Source organism: Marmota marmota, unplaced genomic scaffold (assembly GCF_001458135.2).
Source record: "Marmota marmota marmota unplaced genomic scaffold, marMar, whole genome shotgun sequence".
Classification (NCBI taxonomy): Eukaryota; Metazoa; Chordata; class Mammalia; order Rodentia; family Sciuridae; genus Marmota; species Marmota marmota.
Window position 1 is genome coordinate 51,704,721 of NW_026000037.1, and position 21,037 is coordinate 51,725,757.

General features: G+C 35.5%; 1 protein-coding gene across 1 annotated transcript in view; it reads right to left on the reverse strand.

Moving 5' to 3' along the window:
- The window catches only part of Grb14 (growth factor receptor bound protein 14), a 33,197-nt gene that overhangs the window by 6,837 nt on the left and 5,323 nt on the right, over positions 1-21,037 (reverse strand). Inside the window, exons 3-8 of the mRNA XM_048811965.1 lie at positions 17,574-17,695; positions 15,577-15,651; positions 12,837-12,974; positions 8,248-8,358; positions 7,960-8,055; positions 2,443-2,523 (exon numbers count right to left, since the gene is read on the reverse strand). Of these exons, the coding sequence (XP_048667922.1) occupies positions 2,443-2,523; positions 7,960-8,055; positions 8,248-8,358; positions 12,837-12,974; positions 15,577-15,651; positions 17,574-17,695 (623 nt within the window). The remainder of the gene's footprint in view (positions 1-2,442; positions 2,524-7,959; positions 8,056-8,247; positions 8,359-12,836; positions 12,975-15,576; positions 15,652-17,573; positions 17,696-21,037) is intronic.

Below are 21,037 nucleotides of genomic sequence, written 5' to 3' on the forward strand. Positions count from 1 at the left end.
GCTTTCTCTGTCACTCTATTTGAAGGATCTTGATAAACCTGCAGTTCAGAATGACTGAACAAGAGGGCAAAGAATTCCTCCAGATATCGTTCTCTCATCTGTTTCATACAGAGCCAAAGGACACCCCAGATGTAAGAGTCAAGAGATTATGCAACTACCCCCTTCTTTTACACTGCAAGACACCAGAGATCCAACCAAGATCACACAGCTTATGGTAAAAATAGCAACCAATATGTCCCATCTAGGGTTCTTTCAAGTGCCACATCGTGGGAGGTAAAGGAAAGAAATGCAGCTTAGCATGTCTAGCCCAGGGTCAAAAGTAAAGACTAAAAAGAACTAAGCAGACATTTTCTCCCAATCTCCTCACTCCAGCCAGGAACATATTAACAGACACTCCATTAAATGAATTACTTCTTTACCCTAAAATGAACCACATCTATCTGGCTTCCTAAAATATCTGCTGACGATTCTCATTTCAAAAGTTGATATAAGTGGCTGTCACATGGTATTATGGCTAGGTGCTCCCTTTGGTATGAGAACTGTTGTTTTGTTTCTCTTTTCAAAACATGGACAAGTTTAAAAGAGAATACTGTTACTTGAGAAAGGTAACTAAATTATTCTAACTTTTCTATGTAACTCACTGAAAACAGTTCCTGAGTAGAGAGCAGCAGAGACAGGTGAGAGGCACCAGCACCATTCAGGTCACTGATTCCTCTGTAATCATCTAGAAAAGCGGGACTCTCCATAGACACAAAAGTAAACACAAATACCTCCCCAAACATCTAGGTCTCCTTCACAGACATTAAGAATAGCATAGATACAGTTCTCAAGTGCTACCTTCTATGATCACAACTCCTGTTTAGAACAAGCCCTTACCATGAGGCACTGGGACCTCTCACCCCTATCACACCTGATTCCAGTCAGATTCACTCAAGGAGCAGTTCTTTTTACAATTGGGGTTGAATAAGCAAAGACCGGCTAACCAAATTCAGATTTGCCGTGATCAACAGCAGAATGACTTTCAATGGGAAAAGGTAAGAATTATATAACACTTGTATGCTAACAAAAGTAATGAAAATGGAAAGGACTTTATTTATAACAATTTTTTCCTATGATTAAAAGGACACTAAATAATAATTGCTTCCAAACGTTTGGTGCTATTAACACGTCCATGCTAATAACTCTAGATTCTAAAAGAAAATTTAGAGGGATTTAGGAAAGGATTAAGATAATAAAATTCATTGTTCTTTTTATATACAGATGGATTGAAAGATAAGAGTAAGCTGACAAACTGTAAAAAATATTCACCTTAAAGTGATTTCTATTATAAAAATTCATTACATTCCTTAGTTTCTTATTTTAGGGTTTAAAAGTAATATGATACAAAGATGAAAAGTTATTCTTCCATAATTTAAAGCAACATAACTACAAAATAGGGGCTCTTTTTCTATATCGTCTATTGGGCTTCATAATCAACATTATTTCATGCCACATTCCTGGAACTGAGCATTTCATCTGGCACATTACATGTGGGTAAATGTACCTTCCTTGGTCATAGTCAGGAAGAACACATTTTTAACCTAAGTGGAAACACAGTTTTCAGAAATGTGCATTAACTGATTTGTAACACAGGCACATACATCTGAATTTCTAATATAGTCAATATTAAGAAGTGCAGCAAGAATTGCAGAATATAAACTTTAAGTTCAGAAATAAATTTCTGTGTTAATGCACAGGAAATTAAAATTAAGTGCTAAAGAAGGTAAAAGATGTGCCTGTGTGTGTCTGCAAATAAATATCCAAGTTACATTTGGTAAAACTCTGAGAAGCACTGCATAGTTAATGTAATGCATGACCTATATTTTGACTTGTAGTTTTTGCATTTCCTGGAAAGCAGTCTGCTTTTTAAGGACCTGGAACTTAAAAAAAGAATTACTGTTAGAAAGCCAGAAAGTAAAAGCATGCACATGCGTATATTACAGTTTTTAAAATTTGAAATTATTGGCATCTCTATAATAGGCCACAAGAATCCCAGAATCAGTATTAAAATAAATAAGCAAACCCACAATCAAAGAAAATTAATTTAAAAAACACATAATGCCAAGGAAAATATTCTACAAATTATCTTATTAAGAATCTAATCCTCAAATGATGTAATAACATAGAATATACATTCCTTCAAGTATTTAAAATGTTTTACTAACATAACATTATGTATTATAATTGAATACTTCATATATGTCCTGTGATTTTTATCACAGACTGTACACATATGCTATCCAAGTATAAAAATTTCAATATAACATCATATATACAAAGTATAACTTTACTTGACCAAAAGAAAATGGTAAATGTATTGTAGTATATATTTGTAATGTAATAGCAAATTAACATAATATAAATATAAAATAAAATATAGGTTCAAAAAAATCTGATCCTTACCATGGGTGATATACTCTGAGAACTGCAGCCACTTCTGCCTTGATATGGATGCATATAATTCTGGTACAACTGCATGCCATACTGAAAAATAAATAAACAAAAACATAATGCTACAACTTTTACTTTACTACACTGGTAATTCAATTAAAATATTCTTTCATTAATCACATGTTATCAGTATAAAAAATAATTTTGTGATTTTCCTTCAAACAGATAAGTAAAGCAACCAAAATTTTGACAGAAAATCTTTTAATGCCCTTCAACGATGCATTTAAAAAGATATGTTTTTTTATTTGTTTGTTTTACTGAGGCTCCCAAATTAAGGTCTTGCTCACCAGTATTACTTTATACTGGTATTACTTTATACTGAGACTTACATTTCTACTTACATACTTTGCAGCAAAATCATTTGGACTGGTACCTTGTCTCGTGAAAAGAAAGCTCACTTGGGAAAGGTGTCATGCCATACATTCCAAAGATTTAAAAAACCTCACATATGTCCTAAGCAACACTGTAAAATTCACTGTCATTCTGATGATTGATGAATTAATTTGTCCCCTTGGTAAAACTATAAATTGGGCCCTATCTAGAAAATTCTTGGCACTATATCATTCTTGGTTAAATATTCTTTTAACCAAGAATAATTTTCTCATAATAATTTTGGGCTTCACATTCAGAAAACCAAAGCAGTGAGGAGTCCAGCTGATTTCAGAGTTTCAAAATCCAATGTAGCAGATTAGAAATGTGGGGTCTTCACTTTTAGGAGGCAGCATCTTACAGACTGAGCCAGCTGGCCATAATGGGAAAGTAGGTCTGAATTCTAATGGGATTATTAGTTTGAGAAAAATTAAGACTGCTAACTGCCATGAGCAAACTTGTCCTGAGGAATCCTGATCTGAATCTGGAAATTACTCCTTTAGATTTAAGCTATTTTGGGGGGGGAGCAATTATATTGGCAGCTTTTAAATTATTTATATTTATATATATTTATTTACATTTGGCTACACTCCACAATTCTTTCCATTTCATGAAGACATAATGAACTTTATGTTAGGTCTCAGCGGCCCTGTTCCATCTACTGCCTCCACCTTCGTGGTGCTGGCATTTGGCAGGGTGGTCACTGTGTTCTATCACCTCAAGGCCCCAGTAGCACCTGAGCCAGCAGGTGGCTGGGTCTCAAATGGGCCTGACAGTGGAAGCAGATATGGAAGGTGAGGAGGATGACTTTGAAGAAGAATGTGCTGCTGTTGATTCCATGTTGGCCCTGATGAACTATCTTTACCACCTGGAGGAGAAAGACCATCTTCATGCCTGCCTCCAGGGCTGCCAGAATCCAGCTGATAAGACTACAATTCAGTGGCAGGTCTAAAAGGCCCCTAAAGGTGCCAGCCCTTAGGTTCTTCAAAACCCCAACCAGCCACAACACTGCTTCCTGGGGTCAGGCTCTAGCCTAGGCACCACCACCTAGCTCAAGGTTTCCCAGTGGGTTTGCCTGCCTATGCCACCCTTCTGGCACCTCCCTTTGGTCCACCTGGGCCAGCCCCTACTGACCTGCATCGCCTCTGGCACCAGTTATGGGTCTGTGACCCACATATCTGTCTACACAACTTATGAGCAACACTTACTCTGCCCAGTACTTGAGTGTCTACCTTAAATGGGCTTCCTTCATGCACCCACACACGTGCACAGACACACACACTCACAGACATGCATGAGTGCACATACACACACAAAGAGTACTATATAGAAAATACTGAACAATACCATGAAATCAAATCTTACCCATAGGATAAATTCCATAGAAACAGTTCAACAGTGCTATTTCTCTACTAGTTCCTTGATACCAATTCTAGCAAAGTGGATATATTTGGTAATTAGGCAAACAAACAAACAAACAAAATTGGGGGGAGGGGATTAAGAGAATCATTATTTCAAGATTTTGCTTCTAACATGAATACAAACCCACATTCATTTAAAATTCTCTGTGCTTACTTCTTTATCCAATTACTTCCCAACTTCTAAAAATTATTTTTTAATTCAAGGTTTGAATGACATTAATGGGACCTAATGAAATTCACTTTAAATCAACTCTAAGCCTACAATAACTTTAAAAAGAAGACAGAAGAGCTTAATTCCTAGTCAAGTTCATTATGAAGTATAGATAATAACCTCAAACCAGCACTTTCACAAGGAACATGATGATTGGCCACCTTCTTCATTGAAAAACCTGCTACCTACTAATAAGATGGTTATCTTCCTAGATGTATTGTTCCTGACACCTGCAGGGTTAGGTAGGTACCTAGGTGCCATTGAAGACCTTTAGTAGGCATTTAACTCTTGTCAAGGGTAGTCATGGGCCAACTTTAACATTTCTCTGTCCTATGGAGGGGCAGATAAAAGAATGAAATACCACAACAGAGAAGCCATCAGAGTTCTAACTGAAGAAAGACAAAGAGAGAATATGTAACTGGGATACTCTATGTGAGCAATCCACTTTTCTAAGTCTTCGATATTCTACAATTCTATATGTAACTAGAATTTCTCCAAAGAGAGGCCTGATCTGTTAATATTCAAATGTAAGACAGACTGTGTCACTTTCATGTCTGGTTTCTCATTGGCTATAGGTTAAAGGTACTCCTGGATTGTTCACCTCCTTTTCTGGCATCATCTGGAAAAGTTTTGTCATTGAAATAAACAGGGAACACTGATATGATACACAAAATAACCATCCCAGAAATATGTCCACATCCTAACCCTGGAACCTGTGAATATGTTAGGCTACATGGCAAAAGGAAACTGAGGTTTCTAGCCAAGTGACTGTGGGATGAGGATTATCCTGGCTTCTCCACGTGCACCCAATGCAATTACCGGGAGCTTAAAAGTGGAAGGGAAAGGCAGAAGGGACAGAGCTAGGGAGTTGGTAGCATGAGAAGGAATTGGTGTGATACTACTGTCTTTGAAAGTGGAGGAATAGCCACCAGCCAAGGTGTATGTGTGGCCTCACAAGGCTAGAAAGGACAAGGGAAGTGTTTCTCCCCTGAAGACTCCAGAGGGCAGGCAGCCCTGCCAAGCCTTGACTGACCTAGTAAGACTCATTCTGGACTTGAACTAAAAGAGTACAGGATAGTTGGGAGGAGTGTCACATGCCTACAATCCCAGTAACTCGGGAGGCTGAGACAGGAGGATCACAAGTTTGAGGCCTGCCTGAGCAACAGGGGTATAGCTTAGTGGTAGATTGCCGAGTTAATTCCCCAATACTGTCAAGAAGAAAAAAGAAAAAGAAAAAAAGAATATAGGATAATAAGTTTGTGTTATTTTAAGTCTCTAAATTGGGGGTAATTTACTATACCAGCTATAGAAATCTAACACAATGAAGCATCTTTGAACTGGAAATCTGACTTGAAAGGGTCTATAAGAATAATCAGATGAGAGGAAAAAGCAAGAAGGGAACACTCTTCCAGAAACTGAGCATCGCCAAGATGGAAGAATTAAAGGAAATTTTTGGCATATTTCATTGATTCTTGCACGTGCATTTCAAAATACAACATTTGTCTCTTCAAAGATGGCACAGAGCCAGACATTGTGTGGAAAGTAACAGGTATCCATGACTCTGAGATGAAAATGATTCAGGAAAGCCAGACTTGGAACAGAAAGAAGTTTTACAGAGATCTTGACTAATTTATTTCATTTATCATTTCATATATACATATACATATATCAATGTCTACATATATAGACATGTACATGTATATATAAGTAAGTCTGTGCATGCAAAAGTGAAATATGGCAAATTTCTATTTAAGTCTAAATAAGTCTATAATAACTATTTAAATAAAAGTAAAACAAATGGCAAAAGTGATGTGAAAGTCACCTGTCGTAATTATATTGGCATCATTTTTTTTATTTTTTGTAATATCACAAAGTGTATCCTTGTAAATTCAATGGCACCTGAGATTCTCTGAGATACTGCTTAATGGGTACATTTTGTGATGATGAAAATGTTTTTGAATTATATGGAAGTGATGGTTGCACACTTTGAATGCACTAAATGTCAATGAATTGTTCACATTAAAAATAGTTTGATTAATATTTAATATCAGAATTTTACCTCAACTTAAAAAATTTTTCAAAATAAAAATTTCCTCCAAAGCTAGTCTGATTACTAATCTGATTATGATTGTTCTATCCTTCTTTACCCTGATCTCTCTCTTACCCAGGATGCTAGTAATGATTTGAAGAGCTACCAAGTGGCAAATATGGAAATGGCAGCAGAAAAACTTCTAGTTCCAAAGTGGACCTAGAAAATACATAAGCTGAGAACTTGATTATGAAGTGAAGTGTACACTCTTCAGCCTAACGAAAGGACAGAACCCAGGGATTCTACAAGACTCCATTTCTCTGATGTTAACTTCTAAATATATCAAAAAGCTAGTTTTAGTACACACACTGTTAATAATCTAAATCTTTATGTGGTAATAAGTGAATCATATATATATGCTATGCATAGAATGTGAAATCTGTAAGTTAATAAATTATATTAGTGATCAGGCATGAATTATAAAGAATATCTGGGTAAATGCTGAAGCTTCTATTTTAAACAAAGGATTAAGAAAAATAGTAATTTGTATACTTTGTCAACTTTGGCAGTAAATGATATAAATAAAGTGAACAGACATACTCTTTGTATTTTACTTTTTCAAAAACAAAACAAAAAAAAATTCATGATTTTTACCCCAATTGTGATTATCAAAGTAGTGTCTTTATAACGAAATGGGTGATTACTTTTATAACTGTAAAGTTGTATAAATTTACTGGCATGTAAGTTTCAAAATAAATTGAATAAACATGTGCTTTCAATACATTCTGAAAGAAATCAGTTCTATATCTCTTTTCTACATGTATCTACCTTTAGAAGGTTCTTACTCATTTCCAAATGCTCATCAACAAATTATGCTTATGGAAGTTGTAATTTTCATTTAACACCCAAGTGGATGATTTAAAAATATGCTCATAGGAAAATTGGACAATTTTTTTGATGTTCTACTAGAAGTAAATTGTAATTCTTAAGCTAGAATGTAATTTATAAAACACTTAAATGGAACATAAAACAATTGCATGAAACATATCCAGGCAGACATGTTTTAAACACACTTCACACTGAATTGTAAGCAATGTTGTATAAACACAGACTAAGTTGTATGTGAGAGACATCCAGCCAGCTATGGATATAATACTCTTGCAAAAATAAAAAAATAAAAATCAGAGAATTTCTAGAAACGGAATATTACTTCATAAACAAAAGATAAAGTATTAGCCCATTCCACTTTACTCTGCAAGTGTTTATCTTTTAGATTAAAAAATACATGCATTTGGTGGTGGCTATTTTTCTTCTTTCTCATGTAGTCACAAAGATTCATATTAGGACTCACTCTTCTTTGCATTTTCAACTACAGATATTTTCAAACTTTTATGGTACTCACAGCATTTAATAGAAATTCATGCCTCCAGTGAGATTACCTTAAGCAATCTAATCGCGGTCACCCAGCACGTCCTACTCTGCTCTTCTTCTGCACAGAGCATTTTCAGGTCTCGGGGCCCTCCTGCTTTGTTAGGCTAGAAGGCCACAGCACATTGTTTATCGTTAATGCATATCTTGAAGGTAACACCTGTTGAAATAAAAGCCACTAAAATTCTCCTATATATAAAAGAAAGCTGTCTCTTTTTTTAAAGAAATTAAAAGAAACTCAAGCTTACCTAAAAGGCTGAGGCTTGCTTTATTGATCTATCAAAATATTAAGCCTGTACCTTAAAGCAGAATCCATAGTTAGTCGGTGCTCCGTGTTTTTTTTTGCCCGCCAGTGACACATAAATATCACTAGTGCCGAATTCGCTGAAAAACTGCAAATGCCGTGGTTCCTTAAAAAATATATAGGAGTGTTGAAATGGATACATGTTTTGCAATATTTCTTTTTGTATGTTTATAATGTTACATAGTGTATTCCTTAGGCAAACATTACCTAAATACAATTTCAATGTAATATGACAAAAATAAAAGAAATTAAAAAAAAAAAAACCTATGTCACTACACCCTTAAATAATCAGGAACTTGATACAGTTTTATTAAAATTGACAAGTGACAATTTCTTTATAATGTAACACACACATATGTGCGGGCATACACATACACATTCTATTTTAAACTCTCTATTCTCTTTATTCATCATTTCCAGGATTCAGAGAGAGAAGATAGGAAACAATGACTTTTGAACACGTTTCCCTAATCCAGGTTTCAAATTATGGTATCTCTATAAAGGTTTGAGCTTCTGTAGAGTTAGGAAAAAGGTGAAAGAGACCATGTTTCCTGCTTCATTAGGCTACAACCATGCCTCATAGTTGTGTACTATGTAATACACCGCAGGAAACAACCAGAAGGGTTGTGTGACTATCTTGCTTTACAAGAAGGAAGCTCCTATGGCTGAGCTCAGGGAAATTATCTGGCAGTGGACTGTGTCTGATTTTCGAGGCAAAGTGGAAACATGAACAGCTATTTCTTCTCTGGGAAATCTATGAGATTTAGAGCTGGTCATGGGAAATCACTAGGTCATATTATTCTGTGATAGGTTAATAACTTGGAGAAGTACTTAATTCTGAAGTTCAATGTATAATCAAAATTGGACAAAACGCATCTGTTCTCTAAAACTTTGCCATTAGCAGTATGGTCTCAGACCAGGAAAATCTTTATCCTCTAGGATCTTTTTGAAAATGCAAATTATCAGGCCCCACCCCAGACCTAGTGAATCAATATCTGCATTTTAACAAGATCCCGCTGATCCCATATGCACTAAATTTTAGTAGCAGTGTGGGCGTGGGCACGCGCACACACACAAACACACACAGAACGAGAGAGAAAGCATTCGGCAATATTAGCAACCTTATCCAAAGACAAAGAAATTTAATTGTCATTTATAAATAGGCTTTCCCATCTCTGACAACTAGTAGAGCAAGAATTTCTCTGTATGTCTCTGTTCTTAAGCATTTTAATCTAATGAATGACCATAGTTCTTAAAACAACTGATAAATAAGGCAGAAAAGAAAATAACAAAGATGTAGCATAGGGCCAATGGAAAAATGGGGAAGGAAGGAAAAATGTACTCTTACTGTTATGTTCTTTTTTTTTAAATGTATTCCTTGATAGACACTGATTTGCTAATGTCTGATTTATATGAACATGGGATAAAACCATCCCTGTCCAGTGATGCTATAGAAGTCAATATAACTCAATCATTCAAATGAAAGGAAAACCAAGCTTGAGAAACACTGGAAGGCAGTAAGAAGCATGATGAGTCTTTTGTCTTGACCAATTTTTGTTCTTCTATTTAAGGCATAACACTACAAGCCTGGGTTGGCATGGTTAGCAGTACCTAAACATGTATATGAGGGTATAAGGGAAGAGATGGAAAGATAGGTAGAGATTTCTCTGCAAATCTAAGTTACAGACACATCTCCAACACTTACAGTAGAGGTTATTAACTCCCAAACAGCTGTTACATCTTTACAAAGTGAAATTCAATCAAACCTCCTCCTCGAGAAGGACAGGACACAGCCTCCATACCAGGTAAAAATGTTATATTTGACTTTAGATAATCTGCACATTTTGTATCACAATCACTGAAGAGATCTAACATCCTCACATTTTTCCTTTGGCAGAGAACATAAAGTCATTTCCATATATCGACTGAAACATGAGCTAATTAAAAGAATATTATGTACTGATGGATAGCAAAGTCAGACCCTGAATCTGGTAGAAGGAATACGGCCTGTTCTGTTATATAATTAATGAGTGGGAGGGAAAGGAAATGAAGAGTAAAGTGAAAATAAAATGGGCTGTGGGTTTTAATGAGAAACCTGTTGAAGAAGTAAGAATATAGGAGTTAAAGAGACATTATCACATCTTCCAGTCAAGAATCACTGGGGTAAGAATGAGATAAACATGACTGACTGGATTGAGAAGCCATTTCTCTCAGTCTCTCCTTCTTCCTCTTTTGCAGAACTAAGGATTGAACCCAGGGCCTCATGCATGTTGAACAAGTGTTCTTCCCCTGAGCTACAGGTCCAGCTCTAGAAGCCATTGTTCTCATAAGTTAAAAGTAAAACGTTAATCCCAGCACACATTTGTTTAAAATATACCTGTTATGTTACTGTATGAATTAGGAACATTTAAGAAAAGAGCAACCTCATTGAAATGGTTAAGATGGAGCTTAAAACCTTAATAATAAAAGTAGACAGTTATTCATCCTAACATTATAATGGAAAAATTTGTAAACTAGTTTAAAATGCCCAAGAAAAGATAATCACAGAATAACGGCTTCATCCTTCTGGAACTAAGATTACTGTTTCTTAGAGAGTGACTTCTAATGATTTTTTTTTATTGATTTTATTCCTTTCTTTATTTCTTTCTCCAGGAACATTTACCTAGGAACATTATTAACTGCTTCCTCTTCTTTTATATCAGCCTGGCCATGTGCCATTTAATCTGGCAGCCATTCCTCTCTTCTCCCCAGTGCTGTCCATTCCAGGTCAGATTCCACCACCTCCACCATGGATTACTGAAATGATCTTCTAATTAGTATCCACACCTCTGGTCAATTTCTCTCTCCCTTTTTCCTCCAATACTTCCTCATTGCCTCCCCTGTTTCTGACCCCTGTTTTTTCTCTCTCCCTCTATCACTTTCTCTTCCTGATATCTTAAACTCCTCTCTGTGCCTATCTTAATCTTCTTAAGATACTCATTTGATCATTTCTCTCCCTTGTTAATGCTATTTCAATGGCTTTCAGTGGTGGGTTGAATGGTGGCCCTCCTGCCCCAAAAGAAATGTCCATATCCTAACCCTGGAAACTTTGAATGGGACATTATTTGGGGAAAAAAAATAAAAAATAAATAGTCTTTGGAGATGTGGTTAAGATAAGGATCTCGAGATAAGATCATTCTAGATGATTCAGGTGGGCTTTAAACATAACTAGTATCCTTATAAGAGATACAAAAAATTAAAGAGAAGGACAAGTAAAGACAAAGGCAGAGATTAGAGTTAGCCACAAGCCAAGGTATATCTGGAGTTACAACTGGCCAAGACTAAGAATTTAAAAGGTCAAATGATGAGAATGGGGAAAAATTGTCAAATAAACAATAAATGAACATCTCCAGGACAAAAGAAGAATATGAGTTTGCAGATTGCATGTGTATGCAGACAATCAGGCAAGATTTAACAGACTTATTTCAACAGACCTAGAAATACAGCAGGAGAAATTGCCGAACACAAATAATTATAAGAATAATCATTTCAGAGAAATGACAGTTCATCCAAAAAGAAGGAACAGTGTTGTTACTAATAGTAACAAATTCATGAATACAAAATTAAAATACCCTCTTATGAAAATCTTCAAAGGAATATTACTTGAAAAATATCAATACATTGCATAAAATATCAACACTTATAAACCACAGACTATTAGGGGTCATAAACTATACACAGAGACATAGAATAGATAGTGCTAAAAGCTATGGAATATACATATGTCTGAGAGACCATATGTGTGGGTGTGAATATCTCCACATGTATATCTTTGTAATGGTGTGTGTAGGTCCAAACACACCAACAAACAAACACATCTTTCCTGATCATAACGTCATAAATTCCTCTAGGAATTTATCATCTAGGTAAGGAAAGACAACAACACACACAAAATAACTAAATAGTAATAAAGGACTCAGATGGGTGTTACTAACTGTTCTGTTGATGTTGATGAAGAGAAGGTCAGAAGTGAGCTAGACCATTCTTATGACTGGGATATATGGAGAAGTTGTAGCTGGGCACAGTGGCATACTCCTGGAATCCCAGCAATTTGGGAGGCTGAGACAGGAAAATCCCCAAATCAAGGCCCACTTCAACAACTTAGCAAGACCCTAAGAACTTAGCAAGACCCTATCCCAAAATAAAAATATGAAACTGACTGGGGATGATTGAACACCCAATCTTCAGTACCAAAAAGAAAGAAAAAGGGTGAAGGTGCAGGGAGAAAATTAAAGGTATAATCTATGTTGGACCTCAAAACCTTCAGCCTTAGATAAAGAGAAAGGAGTAAACTCGGGTGGGGAAAAATGAACAACATATGTAGTACAGAAATAAGAGCAAACAGATATCCTCAAAGATATATAGAAACTAGCGTGAAATAAAACTGAACAATTTTTAAACAGATCATGATAAATCTTTAGAATACAAAAAAATGTCACCACCTCCTGATATCAGGTAATAAAGTCATAAATATAACGAAGTAAAAAGTCTGTTTTAATTTACAGCTAATAATCTTACATAACATATCACAGATACTTAATTTACCTTTGATGTTCCTTTAGTAGAAAAATATAAACCAGATCTTCTTAGGAGGAAGTAAATTTTTTTCCAGGACTTCTTTCCCTGTTCTTTTGCATGTAAGAAGCCGTGGATTTCAGGATATGTGCTTGAACTTAGAAACATCTGGAAGAAAAATTAGACTCTCTCCTAATATTATGGAAACGATGATTTTGTAGCCTTTTACCAATCAAATGTAAGAATGAAAAACTAAATAATATCAATATCAAACATCAAAATTATAAACTAGTTGATTGTCTATTTGTAAAGCTGGATATCATCTATAGGGTGAAGTCCTATACTTCTCGTCCTTTCCCATGTTTTTGTGTGTGAGTTGACAGGTTTACCTATCGATTTCCTTGTGTTATACCATAGAAGACCACAATCCTGACTTCAATTATTCAAGACAAGAAGTTGAGCCAAGTTCACTTTGCTGATGAGAGTATACAATTTCTTATCTTCCATAGTTCTGTCATGGGACAGTATGGCAGGCTGGGTTTTTTCCAAAGAGGACTGCAACCATATTTCCCATCCCACGTGTCCTTCTGCAATGGCATCTTGGCTATAAACCATGAAAAGGCGGAGTTTGTTTCCCTGAATCAGTGTAAGCCTATCACTGCTTGGACCAAAATAAAATTGTAGAAGTAACCCTTTGCCAGTTCTAGATATGTCCTAACCTGATGGCTTTCAAATCAACTTGACTTCTGCAAGTCAGATGCCACACAGGAAATGTGATTATCCAGAAACCCCATGGGTGAGAAGCCCAGTGAAACTGGAGAAGCTCTGGAGGACGAAACACCACACAGAAGGAGAAAGAGAGGACAGGAGTTGAGTGTTACCGCATGTGTAGTAAAAGGGACAGCTTAGAAGGGGACCTTGAATCTTCTCTAACCACTGAGTCAAAGTGCTTCAGAGATGAAGCAAACTCTTCTTAAATTCCTGCCCCTCAAAATGGTCGGCAAAATGCAGGTGGGTCCTTTAAACCATTAAGGTTTGGAAGACTGTGTTATACAGTAGTAATTAACTGAGATGGGGGCACACATTGGTCAGGGAAAGGAGAATGGAAGGGAGTCACTCTGTGTGCGTGGCCATGCTCAGTGTCCTTAATAAGACACTGGAAGTGCATTAGTGTCTCATTAAAAGAAGAAAATAGAAATCCCTATGAATAAACAAATGGAAGAACTGAAGGTAAGAGAAATTATTAACTAAAACAATGTACTTTATTTTTAAAGGCTATTCAGGGAAATGCCAATAATACATATTTACATTTTTTAAAGTAATTTACTAAATTTTTTTTAATTTAATGAGCCACGGATATTAATTAATTGACATGCAAAACAGGCAAGTAGGTTTTTTAGTTTGAGTGCTTTCCAAGTTATTAAACCAAACCAATTAAATTTTAAAAAGAGAGTCATGGAGGTCACACTGGAAAAAGAAGAAACCTTTTAAAAAGTGGAAACATTGCCTCAGTGGAGAGAAGAGGTCAGGGGCACATGCAGGACTATCTAATTCCAAAGCCTACAATTTTTCTTGTTTTTATAATTTAGCATTAAAGAAATATAACTATGTTAGAGAAGGATTTGGGAAAGGAGATAGAAGAAAACCTCTACCCCACCACCGAGTCACAATACAATGGTGAAGCCTGCAGGGAGCTGAGAGTTGGGAGTCCTGAGGTTGTCATTTACCCTAACATTCAGATGGGGGGGGGGGCTCTGTGAAACCCAGCGGCATAGAAGCAGCCTTCAGAAAAACATCTGGGGATTAATCATATTTCTAAAATATTCTGAAGCATGAAAATAAAGCATGCCATATTGAAAAGCCCACAGGAAACAAATCTATGGTAGATATGCCTGACTAATATATTAAAATCATATTGTATTGGAAATATTAAAAGTTATCTTTATGAAATACCAGAGAATACTGAGTGAGTTCAGGAATGCCTAGAGCTTAACTTCAATCCTTATGAAGACACAGCTCAATATTAACCTGTGAAAAACAACTGCAGAGCTTCTGATACCAAATCTACCAATCTATTAAAATTAAAATAAACTGTTCATTTATTGCAATAACAATATCTTAGGAAAATGCCCCCTCAAATAACTGCTAGTTTGGAAGAAATGAATCTAACAGACACAAAAGTAAGGAGATTTTTAATTAGATAACCAGCATTCATGATTCAGTTAAGAATATCTTACAATTCTATGCCAGTATTTCTGTCACAGCTATTACAGATGTTGGTATATGAAACAGATATATCTGTATATCCCTCCATTCATTTGATTGCTAAGTATTTTATCACAAATAGAATTGAAGGTGTTTAATATGAATGCTAATACTATGTATCTATTGATAAAATGTCTTCAATTTACTGAAAATTTTGATTTTTCAAAGAATAACATAACCCATACACACATCACAAAGCAAAACTCTAAAGTTTCCTTTCATAGCATACATTTTTAAATGTTTAAAATCCTTTGCAACTGGCCAGAACTGGGAAGAAAAATATTTTTAGGGGGATATACTGATTTAGGGCATTCTTTACCCAGCTTTTTGTTTGGTTTGTTCTTTGTTTGTTTGGTTGGTTGGTTAGCTTTTTGCCCCCCGCCCCCCCCAAAAAAAAAATTAAACATTCAAGTCAACATGTCAAAATGTGAGCATGCTTTATAAGGACCTAAAAGTTTCCCATTATTATGCGATTTTTTACGTATTTTAATGGATATATATTTACCTGTAAAATTTGTGTTGGGGATATTTCACCATTGTTTTCAGTTGCAAAAGACACCATATGCTCTGGAAAAAAATACTGACAAAAAATAAAGGTTAAATTATCGCTAAACCCATGCTAGAAAAGTTTTAATTATGACCAGTATAGAAACCTAAAGCAGAAGATCCTTAAGCCAATGTATCTAAAATCCACATTAAGTGCTTCTGAAAATGCTGGTCCTTGGACTGGACCCTCAGGCATCTTCCCAGGTACAGCTGGGCCCAGATGACAATGATGCAGAGAGATGCTCCGACCTGGAGTCATAGGACACTGCCCTAAGGTTGACAATGAGCTTGTTCCCACATCTCTTCTCCAAGTCCTCCAACTATTCTACCAGGTACGAAAAGACTACTGACCCATTTTACAAAATCAAGGCTCACAGAAGTCAAGGGCAAAGGCTATACCCAGGTTCACAGTCAAGAACATAGAGAAACCAGGACTCAGTGTGGGAAATAAAAGTCCAATTCTTTCCACCTACTGTTTTTCCAAACTTGTTTAATCATAAAATTCACCCACGGCAGTTGTTTAAAATAGGAATTCCCAGACCTCATTCCTGGAGTTTCTGATTCAGTAGGTCTGGCCAGGTCTTGGAGTCTGTGTTTTTAATAAGTACTGGGACTCCCTTAGGTAAATTTTATGATCAGACAAGTTTGGAAAAATATATTCTACTATATTTCCTCTAGGACAGGGTTTTTCAACAGCAGTTCTACTAACATTTTGTCTAATAATCCTGTGTTGTGGGGCTGTCCTGAGCCTTAGAGGATGTTCAGCAGAATTCTAACTTTGCCCACTTTGGCACTGCTCCTGCTGACCCCCACCCCACCCCCAGTCCTACAACCAAAACTGTATCCAGATATTGTCAGATCACCCAGTTGAACCATTGGCTCCAACTATACAAAGTGAATGTCTCGTCTTATTTAAATTACAAAAAATAATAATAATAATAAAACAGAAATGAGCACTAAACCATATTTCTTTAAATACAACTTTTAAATTCTAGCTTTTAATAAAGATTTGCAACAAGAAAACACTTTCCCTTCAAATCTATTTAATTTTTATTAGAACTCTTATTTTCTTTGTCAAAGATCATCCCATTATGTTTCTATTAATAGGTTAAAATAAAAGAGAATGTAAGAGGTCTTTCAGGGTTTGAAAATATTCTATTATGGTGTGTATCATATATTTTTCATAAAGGATCATTTCAATCCAATTATCCAAAACTTAGTGTAAAAATATGCTACTGCTGCAGAGACAAAAACAATTTAAAATAATGAGCCCAGAGGCTATTCTGACTTCTCTAGATCCCTAGTCTTCATTAGAATGTGACATACATTTATTTTCTTTTAAAGAAAATTATAATGAAAGTAGTATTTGCTAGATAATATGCTACCCTTTATCTCATTTCTATTTAGCTCAAAAATTATTTCACTAAAAACAAAATAATTTGAAGCATCAAGATTCATGTCAATCTTAAATTTCTGGCTAAGCTACACATTCCCAATGATTACTAATCTATTTTTGTTTTAGAAAGTTTCTTATTTAAGTTTCCTAAATATTGTGAAAAAAAAAAAACTTAAACTACATTCTGGAATACATTTGAGGACCTATAATAATTTATCTCAAAGTCAAATGTACAAGTTGCTTTGTCTAGTTTTCCTCTAAGGCAAGAAAAAAAAAAGCAATAATGCCTCCAAAGTAGGTTTACCTATATTTTTTAAGTTAAATGACTAAATGCATCTCAATTGAGATTCTGCCAGTAAGGCTAAAGAAATGTTTTATATGTGTCTGAACTTCTTGTATCATGGTGACTAATCATTGTTAGAATAAGAAATGTCAGTATAATTTTAAAGGGCCAGAATCACTAAATGGAACTGTATTTTATTGATAGTGACCATATTCTTCATGTAAAATTTAAATGATTCATTTAATTTTCATTGACTGTTAATGGAGATTTCACTTACCATTGGGTTTTTAAAGAATTCATATTTGGCATAATTTTTTCTAAAGTACAGCTTATTTTCTTCTTCCATTCCCCAGTTAGACAGCACTTCGATCACCAGCTCATGGTCTTCTAGTGTTCTTTCTGTGAATAATGCTTCAGTGAATATGTTAACAGATAAACAGATACAAACACAAATAACTACAAACGTTTAGAATAGATTTTGTATACATGTCTCATATGCATAGAAAATTTCAACTCAAATCCTAACTATCCAGATTGATAAAAATTTCTCATCAATTTTGAATTAGTAATTTAATTTTTATACCAAAGCAGTCATCTGAAAAGAAAAATTACATATCACAACGTACATTTTGCTAATTCTCGATTTCCTTTTATTGCTATGCAAATTATGATATAAATTTAATAACAAATCTGCATTAAGATACAAAAGCTATTCTTCCTCCAATTCATCATGGTGCCAAAATTAAAATATTTGTTTCAGGGTTGAACAATTCACCTCATTAAGGGATGAAGAATTTTGACAGATTCAACACACATTTAAGAGGCATAATTTGGGTAGACGAGAAAAAAAATTAAAATAGAGGCTTTAAAAAGAAAATGTTAATGAAAGTAAATACAGATTTTTTAAGAACCTCAATTCCTTATGGTACTTTGTACTTTCAAAACTAATATTAAGGAAAATATATATTGTATTAACAATAAAGATAATTAGGTAAGGGGGGAAGCACTGGGTAGAAAAGACACTTGAATGATTGAAGCAATGGCAACTTAAATAGGTAAAACATAATATCAAATTCCTATTTCAATAAGAAACTGTAATGATGTTCATAATAGTATTATTTATAATAGCCTCAAACTGGAAGTTACTGGAAAGTCTAGTGACTTGCATATGAATATGACGTGAAAATAAATAAGTTGTATAAAAGCATTCCCAGAAACGTGGATTAATTTCAGAAACATTAAGTGAAAGAAGTCAGGCACAAATAGTACATGCTGCATGATTCCACTTATATAGATTCAAAACAGGAAAAATTATGCTATGGTGCCAGAAATGCGAACAACGCCGACACAGGATAAATGAGGCATGCAGGGAACAACTGGGGTAAGGTCAGTGCTGTGTTTCTTGATCTGGGTGTTGATTACCTAGCTACATGACACTCTCTGAGAAGTCATAGAGTTATCCACGTTAGCTTGCTCACTTTTCTTGATGTGTGTCATAATTCCATAAAACATTGGGGGAAAAAGTAACTGTAAAATTATTAATGCAAAAGAGGAAACGGAGAACAGCCAACAAAAGAATAAGAGATTCTCTGCTTTTTTAGTATTTCTAGGACCTTTTTGAAAAGTATCTATGCCTCAGAAATTCAACGCTCAGTAGTGATCTGTGACCTACTGCACCTGAACCCTTGAAAGTAATGTCATCCTTAAATAGAAGCTTATTCATCTGAAAAGAAGTTCTTGACAGAGTACTCAATGAATATGGATGAGTTTGAGTTAAGTGTATATCAACACTCTTGGTTCTGTTCTTAACTCTGATTGCTCCTTTTCTGTCTCATTGACTGGCTCCCTTCACTGCTTCTCTTTCCTACGACTTGACTTAGTCCTTCACTCAATACCTTCCTTTGTCCTTCCTCAAACTAATTCACTCCCTCCCCTTTTTCATCACATCTGGGAGGTTCCTTGAACTGGAATCTCTGCCCAGAAGTACCTTCAGCAAAGGTCCAGTCTTACCTACTGACACTCTCCACCAACTCAAGCACAGTTCACCTGAAATGAAAGTTAGTATGGTGGTTCTTCAAAATAGTAAACATGGAATTGCCATCATACAGCAATTCCAGTTCTGGGTGAGTACCTCAAAGAAGTCAAAGCAGAGATTTAAAGATATTCGTACAACAATGTTCACAGAAGCACAATCCATAAGAGCCAAAAGGCTAAAGCAAGAGATGAATACATAAACACAATGGAATACTCACTTTAAAAAAGGGGGTGAAGTTCTGACATTTGCTACACCATGGATGAACCTCAAAGTTACTATGATAAGTGAAATACTACAATCAGAAAAGGTCAAATACTGTAATGATACCATTTACACAAGACATCTAGAACAGCCAAAGTCATAAAGACAGAAAGTAGAATGGAGCTTGCCAGGAACTGGGGGTGAGGGGGACAAGGAGTAATTGTTGACTTGGTGTAGAGTTTCATTATGGGAAGATAAAATGTTCTAAAGATAAATAGTGGTGATCATTGCATGACAACATAAATGAATTTAATGCTGCTGAACTGCACATTTAAAAATTAAAATGGTAAATTTTATGTTATACACATTCCATAATTTTTAAAAACACCTTAAAACAAAATAAATTCATCTTTCTTTTTATGTCTTAGATTTTTCTCCACTATGGTAAGTGTTATTTTTACCACATTCTCTCAAAGAAATGTAGAATTAAGTCACACTTGCATTTTTCTCAACCTCCTCTCCAATATCCTTTACTCCTGATATCTCCAGCTACCAGGTGTTCTTACTCCAAGTGTCACTCATAACCAACAACACACACACACACACACAGACACACACACACACAGACACACACACACAAGCTTTTCTACCATCACTGCTATTGTATGGACCTTCATTTTTTTCTTGTAAAGTCTCTTTTTTCTTGTAAAGTCTCCAAATTTCTTCCAATCCAACCTGAACACTGTTATCACAGCAACTTCTTGCCTCCCAAGATAGTTGTGTAAATGTGAATCCTGCTTAAAAAATTTGTCTGCTTCTACTTGTTACAAGATAAACCAACGTAGTTTGGTAGCTGTAAGTTATTCATCCATTCAATGAACAAAGATTTACTAAAGGCCTGCAATTTATCAGGAACTCCTCTTAGAGCTGAGATTTTTATAGTGGATAAGTCAGTAAGAAATAATTGCCTTCATGAGGCTTTGGGGAAGAAACAGATGATAAATAAAAGGTAAATCTTAAAAAGGTGGCAATAAACTCTACAGAGAAAAATGGAACATGGAAGAAAGAAAGTGCTAGTGCTAACTAGAAAAGGGTGGAAGGAATCCATTCCCAATAGCTTGCCACAGAAGGGCTTATTGAGAAGGGAGTCTTTAAACAAGACCCAAGGAGAAGAGAGCATGAGCCCAGGGGATACTTAGAGGAAGAAGAACAAAGCCACTGAGATGAGACCAAGGCTGGTATTTCTGGAGCTCGGCAAGGAGGTTAATGCTGAGTAAGCACAGGCGACAGTACCAGGAGGAGAGGCCAGAGAAATAATGGAGATGAGACGGGAGGCTGTATTGGGCCCTGCAGACCTTTTCCTCTGAATTACGTGAGAAATCATGCTGAACACAGGGAAAACCTGAGCTGACATGTTTTAACTGGATCATACTCGCTACTGAGTGAAGAAGTGACTTTAAAAGTTGTAAGGGTTGAAAACACAAAGTCTATTTCATAGGCTACTT